Below are 13790 nucleotides of genomic sequence, written 5' to 3'. Positions count from 1 at the left end.
AACAGGATGGCAGAAGTGCTTCTAGTTATTTTTACACGAAATCTTTATTTAAATGGAATCGATACGCTGCAGGCTGCATGGATATTTTCATACAGAAGGGAAACAGACGTTTTCCGCACTCACTAAGCTGCATTGTGCGTTATTTTCTTTCTAAACAGCGATTTCCAAATACTTAGCTAATTTCTCCAGAATATTTAACTAAATCTAAGCATATTTGGAGAAAATACTCCAGTAAAAATGCCGCAACCAAACCTATTGACGATCTGGCAGCAGACATGTTGATTGTTGAATACTGCAAGGTCATTGGTTAAAAGCGACGTTTTAAATCTGGTACATGCGTATGTTAAATAGACCATCTCAATTTTTATTTATAGTTACTTCATAAGTGTCTGTTTCATCGACATTAAGCAATATATCTCTAATATGTATATGGTTTATCCAGAGGGATAGCAAATACGGGAGTTCCTGATCCAGCATATCGCTAAATTTAACGCACCAACCAGCTTGCGGAATTTTCTTACTAAACATGAATGCCTGCCACACACTTAAATCGTTTTTTTCTTTTAAATTTTGAAAATTGAAAACTGTCGAATTTGTTGAACATCTTATTGGTTGAATTGAACTAACAAGATCTTATTGACTTAATTTAAGTATGCCCTAGATTATGAGTTGCAGGATTTTAAAAACATTTAGATTTTTGTTGGTTTTTCGTTGAAATATTGATTAAGGTAAAAAAAATTAAAACTCGATATAAAATAATTTCCACAATTTATTATGTTATTATATAATATTTATTATATACTAAAATGTACAAAAAACGGGCGTTTTCTGCTCTAAATAAGCCGAAAAAATAAAAATACTGGACATCTGTAAAAAAGAAAAATATATTCTAAGCTTTCACCATATTAAAACATATCCTTTGGAAAGTATACGCATTTTTAATTGGTCTTCAATTAAAAACGTAACCAAAAAAATATATGTATATATGTTCAGAAAACAAAACATGATCATTAAACATCATCATAAATATAAAAACTACTCAAATGACAACGAAACTTAATTATTAATTAACAAAATCTAATAAATTATATCACTTCCTATAAAAATCTACATAAATACAGAAATGTTAAGTCGGTAGATTTCAAAGTTGAAAATTTATGTCACAATACAGAAAGAATAGTCCTGTCAAGCGCATGCGTTGTCGGGTATATTGCGGTATATCGTGTTATGGTCCAGATTATATTTTGAATTGATATTATCTCTTATCCCTGCAGTTAACACAAATGTCAAAAGAAAATATTTTATCAAGCAATTTCAAATTTTACACCTTACAAACACCATAGGCGGACGTTTCTAGGATTTTTTTCGACGCTTTTCGATTTTGTGTGTGAACTACCATATTGGTAATGAACTACCATATTGGTAACTACCAAATCAATTGAATATAGAGTTTTTAAATCACACAACTAAAGCAAAAATCCGACAGCTAGAGTTGTCGACGGCCAGGTTGAACACCAGGCTTTCAGTGACACGTGCATGCCTAGATTGAATCGATCCTGAGAATTGTTCTGATGATGAGTAGGTACAAAGTGCCTGTGTTATTCAATTAATCCATAGTAACCATATGGGTTCTTTCGCGTGTACATGACAATTTGTGTAATGTAAATATAAACTTAAATGCAATTGAATCTCAAAAATCTTTCTTGAAAATATGCGCCTACATATTTGTTACTAAAATATCCATAATATCGACAATCTCCTTAAATTAATATACGGTGCCCCCTTTTTAATGATCGGTGGAAAAATATGGCATATTGCAGACGATACCAAAGTCGTCGATTACTGTTTTTTATCGAAAGTGTCTTTATGCTGGTATCCGCTCACGTAACCCGAGGTATCCACCAGGTCTTTTCGTCCTGCTATCCCTTTTCCTTTTCCACTGTCATCAAAACGTTGCTTGTGAGTTCCAGTGAATTTAGAAGAATCCATTAGTCTCTCTACCGTACTCGTATTTTTCACCGCCTGTAAAAAATATTAAAATATTTAGGGATTAATATAACTAGAGATGAAATAAATCATATAGTTGAGTAGTCAGGCGTTTTGTCCGATTGTATTAAATCTGGTGTACAGAGGGAAATGCTTAATTTTGATGATATGGGGTATTATCTATATTTGTATAAATAATAACAATAAACCTGACGGTGGTTACTTCCATTATTTTCTTTAGTGTAAAAATTTTAGAACTAAGTCCATGGTGTATTAAAGGCTCCAAAAAATAAATCGCTCTCGATACGTATCTCAAAAATTGCCAATATTGGATTAGTTACGCCAAAAAGCAAATTGTTATTATAAATTGCTTATAGTGCCTTTACATTAGTGGTGAAGAGAGAACCATCAGCTAGTATAGCTACTTACGTATTAAATGCTCTACTTTAAAGGTTTAATAAACGGGTTTACACCTTTGCAGATCTTCAGCGGCAAAATGTTTATTTTTTGAACCATTGTAATGATTTCTATTTTTTGACTTGAAAATAAGACAAGCTACGAAAACAACTCAGGAGTCAAAAAAGTTTCCGTTTATTTTATTTTTAAGTAAAAATGATCTATAAAGTCAGTGCCGTACATCACTTTAACAATGTTGTTCATTAAGATACCTCCCTGGACGGCACTACACTTCACAATTTGAATATACTTGAAAAAAAATTAGCTTTAACATTATAAGTGACGTTGCCAGATTTCAATAAAATCGGCCAAAAATATTTAACATATTGTAAAAAAGCCATTTTCGTATAATATTTAACACACCCCGTATGTTGATAACTATAAGTATTATGTTGATAATTATAAGTATAATGTATTTGAATGACGAATCTCCAGCCGAGCGTTGGTGAAACACCTTGTATAACTTACTCCTAAACCGTGATGACCCGGTGGTCCGCAATTTGCCAGTTTGCCTTTTATTTCTTCGTATTCCACTTTTTTGTTTTTTGCCAAATCCTCCAAGAACTTTCTGTAATCCACTATTCCGACTTTCAGTGACTTTAATTTTTTGAAATAAATGCCAGTGTCAGTTGTCGTGATTTTCTTCCCGTCTATAACTTTGGCCTGTAAACAATATAGAAAAAAACAATTAACACACAAAAATTATAATTATCATTAGATTGGTAAATTTGTAAATTCAATATAATTTTGTTATATAAATATTGTGTACTTAATATTATCTATGAAAAAAAAATGGAGCTTTGCCTTAAAATTAACCAAGAAACCATTTAAAATTTTTGGCTAGTTTGTGTTACTTACTATGAAGTTTAATAGACATGAACCGGTTTATTTAAAAATTTTATAGACAAATTAAAATTACAGAAATAAAAGCACTTACTTTTTTCTCGAAAGGCATTTGGTGTCTAAATGAATAATTTAAGATCCCGCCGAGAAAATTTGTGTAATAACGCTAATTTTTGGGATGAAATTACTATTTTGTTATTTTATGTATTGAAGATTTGATAATATTCATTGAAACAAGACGTCTGCCCTATTTTATTTCATAAACCATTCTAACATACTTTATTAGTCTAAACAAAGGAACGGTTAAGGTATAATATTGTAGATTGATTTTTTGACGTACGCAACACAAATTTTATAATTTATTCTTATTAATAAATTAAAATTTAATATAAAAAAACAGCTTTAAGCATAATTAAAAAATGTAACGTAGAATATATAAAGGCATTGTTGGTTGCTTGAATCAAAAACTTATTAAATATTCAAGAAATCAGTGGCGTACCATGATGGATCTATAAATATTAATTGTATCACAGGGACGCCACTGAAACTAATAATTTTAATTTAAATACACAAAATAAATACTCGACCAAAAGGATCTCCAAATCATAAGAAACTTATAATGGAACCAGACGGCAAATGTACGCATTGACAATAAATTTAGCAATGACATAAGAATATGCCGGGGAGTACGCCACAGCTGTACTCTTCTGTTTAACTTGTATTCAGAAATTATTTTTAAAATAGGACTAGAGAGGACGGACGTAGGCATTAAGGTAAATGGGGTACCAATAAATAACTTGAGATACGTAGACGACATTGCTATGATGGCAGAAAGCAGACCTCCAAGACTTCTAGATGTGTGAACACCATCAGCAAGGAAATGGAACTGAATATAAATATAACAAAAACTAAATTTATGATATTTAGTCGCTCACCACATGAAAATACTCATCTGGAACTAAGCGAAACGCGCATAGAAAGAGTCAGAAAGTTGACGTCAGATAACTGATAGGGCACTGAAAGAAGAAGAAGAAATACTTTTATGGCGACAAATAGGCGTGTCAAGTTTAGACACATTAAAAGCAGACTTATTCTTGGATGGTCAATACGTCTTTAAAATCTTCGTATTGAGTACTGAAAACTCTCGATTTATCTAATAGCAATGTGAAGTAAAGTGAATTTAATTAGCGAGTTCATGCATGACATACTTGTTTCATCCATTTGTCGCTGTTTGACAAAGTAATCTGTTTTCCGTCGGATTTCGGATCTCCGAATTTAGCAAACAGTTTAAACTGCTCCTCCAAAGTGGACTTTGGTGGCGTCGGTGTGCCTGGTGGAGTAGCTGGTTTACTGCCACCATTTTCTGCAGTCCCATTTTCAAGTTTCAGATTTTCGACTTGTTGTACAGGTGGTTCCGGCGTTGTCGTGGTCGACATTATTCTACAATACACAAAAACATGTTTGAAACTTAGATCTACAAATTTTTGCTGCATAGTTTTCCTCTTTACACGACTTCGAAGGCGGTCAAGACCAAGTCGTAATTAACATTTCCCTTAAAGTTATCTTTTTTTAACGAAAAAGCTTCAAAACCGCATTCTAAATAACAAATTTTAATTAACTAATACTTGCGAAACAGTGAAGTCGGGCCAAGCGTAGAAACAATTGAAGAAGCTATGTAAGAAGCAATATTCTAAGCAGGGATTTTAAGAAAGAAAAATTAATATCGACATATGTCGTAATCCTCATAATTTTTGAGCTACAGGGTATTAGTTTTAGGAATAAAAAAACAGTTTTATAATGAATAATAAATAAAAATTAAAAAATCACTGGATTATTTTTTTAAATAATAATTTTCCTCGGACACCTTGTATGTTGAAGTGTGAAAGTAGAACCATTTTTGAAGCAAACAAAACAAACTTTCGTAACCAAATTTAGCAAAGTAAAAAAGTCAAGTAAAATGTATTAAAACTGAACTCCGACTCTATAGAGGGTGATTCATTAATAACTGAAGCCGTAGAATCATAAGCTCAAGATATTAAAATATATCCGAAATCACTTAGACAAAATGTGACACTCTACTGATTTACAGGATGTTTTACTTAAAAATTAAAAAACCTTTTTGTCTAGTACTAGTCATAGTTGTCACTGGATTATGTTATTCCAAGCAAAGGACCGAATTGCCATTTTAGTACAATTTTTTGACTCTTTGTAACCACAAGATCATAATTTTTCGAGATATTTTAAATTAAACATTAAACAATTATTTTGATGTCAATGGGCAGTCGCAATTAAGCAATTAAGCAAATCAAACTTTAATACGTATTGCGTATGCGTAAATAAAAAACAAATTTTAATAAAACGCGAATGTAATATATTATTTTGAGCTATGGATTTCAGTTAAAATATAGTTGTTAATGAATCACTCTGTATATGCAATCAAATATTATCAAACCAACGAAATATTTAAATTAGTGTCAAATTGCTACACGCCCGATTTATATAATCATTTTATGCTAATAAAAACGCATACAAGTATGTACCACAGGCCACAGGCTTATTCATTAACATTCGTTTGGAGAAGTATTTAAAAATCGTTACGTCACTTCCCAGCTGACAAAAAAAACACGTTTATTATTGTTATAGTCAGACCTACTTTTTTCACGCGGAAATGCTCATCCGTTTTGGAAAATACTTAATCTACAAACGAACGCGAAGACTTTTTTATGGGTGCTTAAAATGTTCTCGTTATAATGTGTTTAACTACTGAATTACAATATAAATACAAAATATTTATAATAAAGTTTTGTTATTAACGAAAACAAAATAAATGCATATAGAACATACAATACTTACGGTACTCTAAAATCAATTTTATAAATAGAGAAGACAGCAAAATAAAAATAGTGACTTTAAGAAAAAATCAAGTGAAAACAAATTAGAATATGAGTAAGTGTCTTTTTTAGAGATTCATATGTAGTTGTGAAATTTAATGCTCTATTTTTTGGATCTTCCAATGTGCTATAGCAAGTTCTTACGTCATTGAAGTTTTGAGTTATTAAGTTCAGATTTTCTTTGTAAGAAAGGCAAAAAGTTTTTGCTGTAATTTTTCAATTCTATTACTGTACGCTTCGAGAGACCATTTGTTTTTAATTTAATATTTGTTGGTATACGCCTCGAGGATCAATTTTCGCAAGTAGTGAAATTAATAATGGAAAAAAATGGGATTATAAAATTTCTTCCACAATTTGCGACGCTAACGCTAAACCAATTTCGAGGGCAAAAAAAATCTATACGTGCCTATTTATCCCACTATCACGAGAGGGTGTGTTCTCCGCTCTAACAGACGCACCTTTCTCACGTATAGGTTTTTTAGTGCCTATGTACAAGACTTAAAATAGATGGAAAGTTGGATCAATCACGCGAGGTACCTATACATTATCTTGCCCAGTTTACATTCACTAAATAGAACAACTCTTTACATCACAGTAAAGTTTAATTGAATGGAGTTTGTGCCCAAAACAAATCCGTATAATAAAATACAAATCCCATAAAATCAGCCGCCTGTTTTCAATTATATAAATCTTTTAACTGGCCGAGCCACTCGAAAAAAAGTTCCTTTCGGCGGAATGTCAGATATAAATATCAAAATCGTGAAATTAAACAGAAATACTTCAACGGAGATATTGGCGTTACACATTATCTTTATTTGTTGATTTTTTACTTATACTTATACCTGTTTATGTACATTATTTGCTTAGCGATAAACACATTGCATTCTTGCTTAATACTCGACGACCAGAAAATCTTAAAAACCGTTGAATAGAAGAAATTTATTCTATCGAAAGATTTAATTTTAGGCAGAACTGATACCAATAGACATTGTATGTAAATCTACACTACTACTACTGGACAAGGGTTTAATAAAATGCTAGAGTTATTAATTTTCATTAAAAACAAATGTGATTAATCTTACACCATCAGTATTGGTTAGAAGTCATTTTTTGGTCAAAACGAAAATGTCATCCGAGTATTCCAATTTTCTAATAGAGTCGGGTGACAAATGTTTCAAATATGTTTCAGTTAAACACCGACCACAATGGTTTATTTTGGTTCAAAATTTTGAATATTCCTTAAAAGACGGATGAATTAAAATAATGATTTAGAAGTCTTGCTTCATTTGTAAGTTTAATTTTTTTGAAGTAGATTTATCTTCGTTTGTCTTTAATATGGTATTCAAATATAGTTTCCTTTTTATAAATATGTTTGCGTATTGCCTCATGCAGATTAAAAGTACACAAACTCAAAAAATCAGACTGCGTGCGATTTAAACGAATCGGCAAAGATTCCTTGCTTGCTTATGTTTCATTTTAAAGTTATTGTAAGGTGATATCGACTACTGCGGTTTTCTTCTTTCAAATTTGAATTTCAAAATTAAGGACAGGAGTGGCCCAATGATTTATTTTACGTTCCATTTAGACACACTGACTGTGGCTTGCACAGTTCGTTTCTCTTGCGGCAAGTTTCAGGTAGCGCAAAAAAAATTAAAAATATTCTAACTTTAGTCAGTTAATTTTTGGAAAGTATGAATAATTGACTATTTTGTAAAATAGTGTAACCGCAAAAATAATAAATAAGTAATATACAACAGAGGCAATTGGATTGGAAATATATCTAGGCCACACTGAAAAACGTGGCATTCCCTCTATTGTCTGAGGAGAATGTTTTGATATATTTGTCGGGTTTGAACAAGTACTGTATATCAATCGAATAATTAAATTAACCTTCTACACTGTTATCGAAAATTTTATACACCGACACTTCCAACGTCGTATCGTAATGCGCTAAAAATAAAATTACGTCATTATTTGTGAAAAGCGTTAAAATAACGAACACGAAATTAAATGGGAATATAGATGATGGCGTGTAAATGCAAGGTGAAAATAAAAAGTCAAGGTTCAAAAATAAATTTGAATCTATTTACACGACGAGTAAAAGTTTTGTATTCATTTTGAATCCCCTCCCATCTTTAGCTCTGCCAGAGTTAACTATAACTAGTACGCTGTTTAAATTTAAGGAACTAACGTCTGCTAATAATAATTATTCAAAAACTAGTTGATGAAACTATAAATAAAGAAGACAAAAAATACCAAGCCAACTTTAATTTACAGCGTTTTTCATGGCCTTATCAGTTTTACGAAAATTTCTTGTTCTAACCCACTCCAAACTCCAAAATAACAAAACAGTAAAGAAGAAGACTCGGAATAAAGTAGGCAGATATGAGCTTATGTGCAAGTTTAAGAAATAAAACGTTGGTTATTTATTAATTATACCTTTTTATCTTTATATTTATTGATATTTTAAAATAAAAGTAATTGTGCTCCCATTTTGTCCTTTAGGAAATGGCATTATGAAATTAGTTTAAATAATTAAAAATTATGTTTTAAGCGTTCTTACATTATTAATGTAATTTTATTGTCATTGATTTTGAATCTGATTAAATAAATGAAAAAGGGTATATTTATCAGCCAAAAACAAGTCAACATACAGGGTGTCAAAGTTTTTAGAAAGAATCGGTTCTTTATTAATTACTCAAAAACCTGGGATGAATAATTTCATAATAAATAAAACAAGTCTTTGAATAATTAAGAAATAATCGATCTCTTCCGAAAGTCCGAGAACATGGAGGACAAGAGTTTTTAATCTTTACCTTGAAAACGAAAAGTTTCATATTTGATTGCTTAGCGGTAAGCGGATTTTAGATAATCTGTTAAGTACTCAGTAGTAAAATTATATTAAACTTGGTAAAGCTGAGTACAATGTATGTATATAAAGCCGCCGTTGCATCTTCGGCAATAACTTATTCAAGATAAGGAATGGTTGTAATCAGTTATGTTAAAATTGAAAGATCCTTGTTCCCATTCCAACCGTCTAGTTGGCTTGATTTAAACCAAAAGAATCGATGAGGCCGACTGAGTAAATCATATACGATCCCCAAAGCACGTTTTGTATACCTAGCAGTCAATAAGTTATAGGTAATGAAAACTAACGGAACCAATTCTGCATCTTTGTAACTAATGGATATTGCTGTATTCAATATTGATACCTTAAGATAAGCCAATATTATGGTAAGGAATCCATCTCTCGTAACTTCACCATGGGCTCTATTGTTATTTATTTTGCCTGGCAAAAGTATATGGTTAGGGGGTTTCGGATAAACGTATCAAAATTAAACATAAAAGCTTTCTAAGTAATTGCAACTAGCCGAAATGTTGAAAAATATTTTGTGAAAACTACCCGACACACTTTGGCCCGTATTCATGCGCTAGATAATCGATTTTTCACGCTGCTTTAGGGCTTACCGAAGGGTATACAAAGAATTCTTAAAGCGATGTTATCAACACATAAAGCAAATTAAAAAGATGTGCAGGAACAAGTCGGTATAAATCAATATTTTTATTAACAAATAACTTTAATTTTTCCCATATCAGATTTGAAGACATGGTTTATTTTAAATATTTTTTTCATTTTAAAAGCGTTTTACGATTCCGTCGCAGAACACCATCAATGACCACAAGCTAATATTTATTCTGCCAACGTTGTTATAATTTATGGACAGTAGTTAAAAATCTACGTCATTTTACCACCGAACCATTCCATAGATTATATAGTCCCAAAGCAATACTCACGCTTCTCAAAGAAAACCCAGCTGTAAATGCAAAAATTCCAAAACGAACTCAATTCAAAGCCACTTGAAATTTTTCGTGGATAAACAAATATTCCGGGATATTTTCAGCTACGGAATTTGTTAAGCGATCAGCGCGGCAAGACGAGTCAGGACGCACTGAGAGATGCAGGAATTCGCAGGAAAATTTTGTTTTCGCGCCATGTGTAATCGCGTATGCTTTTTTCCGCAGCGGATTGTTACTTATCAGGTGTATCTCGATGATTTTGGAGTTTGAAGATACCAGCAGCCTAATACATAAACAAATTATGCTCTCTTATAGTATTTAATTCAATTTGCGGCCGGAAGTTTTTATTACTTATTAAGGTAAATTTAAATAAAAATGCAATAGGTCGTATCGCGAAAAATTAACCATTTTTTATTTGCTCCATTTAATTGAAGGGAAAATTTTTCATTTTGGTAATCAATTTGGACCATAGATGTCAATTCAATATAGGTATCTAAATCAGGCATGTTTAACACTTTTTCATTGACAACATGACTGTCATAAATAAATACATAAAATAAACATGTGCATATTCACATTTCATTTTTATTTTGATCTATATATGAATATAATAATACCTAGCGCTAATGCGAAATTTTAAAAACTGCATGACATAAAATCAATCAATGACATCAATACATTGTTTCTAAAACGCACATTTTCAATAACACGTGGTTTCTTGTTGGCAGACAAAAACATTATGCTTCAATTTTACATTATTTAACCATCTAAAATAGTGAACCGATGATGAAACTCAGACTCAGACAGAAATAACGAGTCACTGGTATAGGTGAGATGAGCCACCAAAAACTGTTTTTAGTGTTTAACAAGTCGTTAGTGTCAGCTTATCGGTATGTGAATAACGAGTCACTGGTATAGGTGAGATGAGCCACCAAAAACTGTTTTTAGTGTTTAACAAGTCGTTAGTGTCAGCTTATCGGTATGTGTAGAAATCACAACAATTAACTGAACATTCCTAAACGTAAGTATGGCTGTATATCAGCATATATTAACTTCACTAATGTGCATCCGCAGTACTAATAAAGGGTTTTGCTTTCTAGTTTTCGGGTTGAGTAAGCATAAATTGCACGAAATTTAATAATTGGGATTGACATCAATTTTAGACACATTATTATGCTACTGGTAACCCACAAGTTTTGACATATATTTGATGTTTTTTTTTTAAAAATGACTATTATTTGATTATTAATGCATCTGGTCATTGTATTGTATTAATATATCTACATGGTGATTTATTGATAGCATCCAGCTACCCACAACATTAGTTTGTCGTTGCAAATTGAACGACCAAAAACGTTGGTTATTGTTTTGTTAAAGTATTTTAAGGTTTACTTTTTGTTCTCTTTTTAGAATATAATTAGTTATAGAGTAGAGAAGTGTAATCAATATCTTACTACGTACAAAGTATTGAAGCAGAGGTATACTTATATTTAATTGTATTAATTTTTCTTCCGTCATAATTTCAAGAACAACAACAAAATTTAACTAAAAATTTTAGAGTAAAAAATTAGCAAAATATTAATTAAATTTAATTATTATTTCACGTATTTGAAATGTCACTCTTCATCCGAAATCAAAATCAATTAACTTCAAACCAATTCGTTACTATCTTAACAGCAACGTCCGTTTCAATTAAATGACTCATTATCATTAGTTCCTATGGCAACCCAACAATACGGATATCACACCCAAATGCGTGTCACCAAATTTTCAGTGTCAACTTTCATGACGAGCAAGTAACCACTCACGAAGTAGTAATACTGCGGCAAGTTTTTGAGAGGTTTCCTAAATTTCAGGTTCCAAAAATATGGCTATAAAACTGGATCAGCAATTTGCGAATTTCGCAAAATTTGGAGACTCGAAGGCCGACGGCAAAACGATAACTTTAACGCAGATTGATAAATGGTTTAAGCAGGCCCAAGTCTTCGATAAAAAATTAACAACTACCGACTCGGGAATATGCTTTAATAAGTTCAAGTAGGTTAATTATATAATTGTACCTAACTTTGTTAGCGCTTTATTGCTACATAATATACAAGGTGGCCAATCTAAAACCTATATGCAAGGTATAACTGCTCGAAAAAATTTCTGTGAGCTGCCGAGTGCTAATGACTAATAGAGGAGACATCGATAACTTGTTATAGTTGTTCAAGTTTTCGATGTAGGTGGGGCGGCAGTCGATTTTGGGGTGACATATGTCATATATTATAAATATTATAATTTTGCCATTACAATTTTAAAATGTTGGTAGAACCAAAAATTCAGTTAAGTTAATGTCAAATGTAGCTCGTAAAAGTCGTTATTTTTATTTGGTAGACATTCTTGTTTGTTTTATTTATTCCATACTCCAGATAATGTTTTTTATGGCGGTGTGCCGTTAATTAGTATAATTTTAAAAAACTTATGCTGTTTACAATTAAAGATATTTTCAATTTTATGTTACGAAATATCCAAGGTTACAAGTTGAACCACTTATTTCGACTTCCATTGCCTTTATTGCGTTTCGGCTGAAGCCTAGAGATATAATTCAAGTAAAGGTAAAATGGAAATCCAAATAAGTAATTTTATACCCGAGAATATGGTTCAAACGGAGATAAATATTGAAAATTGGATTGAATTGCATAAAATGAATTACGCAGAATGATTCTTTTTAAGATCAAAAACGATTAACTTCCAAAATTTTCTGACATTTGTCGAAGATTTGGCGCAACAAAAAAATATACCGGTCGACAACATCAAAGAAAAATTAATGAACTGCGGGTTGCCAGGTACAACTAAAACCACGGTACTGACACAAGTCCCTTCTTTAAAACTTTTGAATTACAACCGATGTATTTACAGACCCCTGTGAAAACTGGGGCGGTCGACCGATTGACAGATACGTCAAAGTATACAGGGTCGCACAAGGAGCGATTCGATGCCAGCGGCAAAGGAAAAGGTATCGAAGGGAGGGCCGATGTGGCAGACGACTCCGGTTACGTCTCTGGCTACAAGGATAAAGATACCTATGACAAAAAATGAGTGCATATATTTTTTATATTCAGTTTCTCCCTAAAAAAAATATAATATTCTATCATACCTTTTAAAATTGGTTTTATGCGTACTTATATATTGAAACTAGAGGGTGTAATAAACTGTGAGTGCACAAAACCGAATTTTAATTACATCAACAAACAGAAAAATGGGGATACAACCAACCTAGGTTGGTTGGAAGTTTGAAGTTTTGAAGCTACATCTTAAGGTTTGTTCCAATATAAAATTGAGCATGTTTTAGTTAGTTAGTTTAGTTTAGTTATTAATCGGGCATTTAAAGCTTTGTCGCAACATCAAAAAATAGAAGAGATCAACGACCTAACCTTTCGTAAATGTGTGTGCGGCAAACAACGCAAAGATATTTCAAAATTTCAGGATTTAATCAAAGACATATTCAGCAACTCAATCAACCGTTACTTGACATTTACTGCTAAATTGGTTCTAGCGCATGTGCGAACTTAAAATTCTCAACTCTCGAACTAGAGTCCTAAACCGTTCCAACACATCAATAAACTTTGCTGTAACACTAATTTGGCTAATTTGCTATTCCGCACAATCAGCCAAATTTAAAATTAGTTCTGAACTCTGGTAGAACAAATCTGTCCATGTTCGATAGGTGTCAGCAATGGGCGAATAACCCCAAGTAACTCTGTCCAAAGTGCTTAGTTAAACAAAGAAGAAGAAATGTACTATACCCTTAATAAATTCCATTTCATTTTGGGA

General features: G+C 31.8%; 2 protein-coding genes across 3 annotated transcripts; one reads left to right on the top strand and one right to left on the bottom strand.

Moving 5' to 3' along the window:
* Positions 1 to 770: 770 nt before the first annotated feature.
* On the bottom strand, positions 771 to 10145 carry LOC132697986 (tubulin polymerization-promoting protein homolog). Its single transcript, XM_060663799.1, has 4 exons — positions 9972 to 10145; positions 4494 to 4725; positions 2911 to 3105; positions 771 to 2022 (listed from the first exon to the last, which is right to left on the bottom strand). The coding sequence occupies exons 2-4, from the start codon at positions 4719 to 4721 to the stop codon at positions 1840 to 1842; spliced, it is 606 nt and encodes a 201-aa protein (XP_060519782.1). The 5' UTR covers positions 4722 to 4725; positions 9972 to 10145; the 3' UTR covers positions 771 to 1839.
* Positions 10146 to 10931: 786 nt separating this feature from the next.
* Positions 10932 to 13195, top strand: LOC132698193 (tubulin polymerization-promoting protein homolog). 2 transcript variants are annotated; one of them, XM_060664129.1, is made up of 4 exons: positions 10932 to 10995; positions 11831 to 12011; positions 12690 to 12819; positions 12876 to 13195. In XM_060664129.1, exons 2-4 carry the CDS (start codon positions 11842 to 11844, stop codon positions 13053 to 13055), a joined length of 480 nt encoding a protein of 159 aa, XP_060520112.1. In that variant the 5' UTR covers positions 10932 to 10995; positions 11831 to 11841; the 3' UTR covers positions 13056 to 13195. The 2 variants fall into 2 exon arrangements, with proteins under 2 accessions (XP_060520112.1, XP_060520111.1); XM_060664128.1 differs by lacking the exon at positions 10932 to 10995 and adding an exon at positions 11672 to 11770 and having other exon boundaries at positions 12876 to 13194.
* Positions 13196 to 13790: the final 595 nt, after the last annotated feature.

This window comes from Cylas formicarius, unplaced genomic scaffold, assembly GCF_029955315.1.
Source record: "Cylas formicarius isolate icCylForm1 unplaced genomic scaffold, icCylForm1.1 PGA_scaffold_2__14_contigs__length_35257938, whole genome shotgun sequence".
Lineage (NCBI taxonomy): Eukaryota > Metazoa > Arthropoda > Insecta > Coleoptera > Brentidae > Cylas > Cylas formicarius.
Note: the sequence above shows the minus strand (reverse complement) of the source record. Positions and strands in the feature narration are given on the sequence as shown.

Excerpts from the sequence above, each read along its gene's own strand:
- LOC132697986 (XM_060663799.1), bottom strand. The coding sequence starts at position 4,721 with ATGTCGACCACGACAACGCCGGAACCACCTGTACAACAAGTCGAAAAT. Across the intron at positions 3,106-4,493 it reads GCGACAAATGGATGAAACAA|GCCAAAGTTATAGACGGGAA; the intron begins GTATGTCATGCA and ends TATTGTTTACAG. Across the intron at positions 2,023-2,910 it reads CGGGTCATCACGGTTTAGGA|GCGGTGAAAAATACGAGTAC; the intron begins GTAAGTTATACA and ends TATTTTTTACAG.
- LOC132698193 (XM_060664129.1), top strand. The coding sequence starts at position 11,842 with ATGGCTATAAAACTGGATCAGCAATTTGCGAATTTCGCAAAATTTGGA. Across the intron at positions 12,012-12,689 it reads ATATGCTTTAATAAGTTCAA|ATCAAAAACGATTAACTTCC; the intron begins GTAGGTTAATTA and ends ATTCTTTTTAAG. Across the intron at positions 12,820-12,875 it reads CAGGTACAACTAAAACCACG|ACCCCTGTGAAAACTGGGGC; the intron begins GTACTGACACAA and ends ATGTATTTACAG.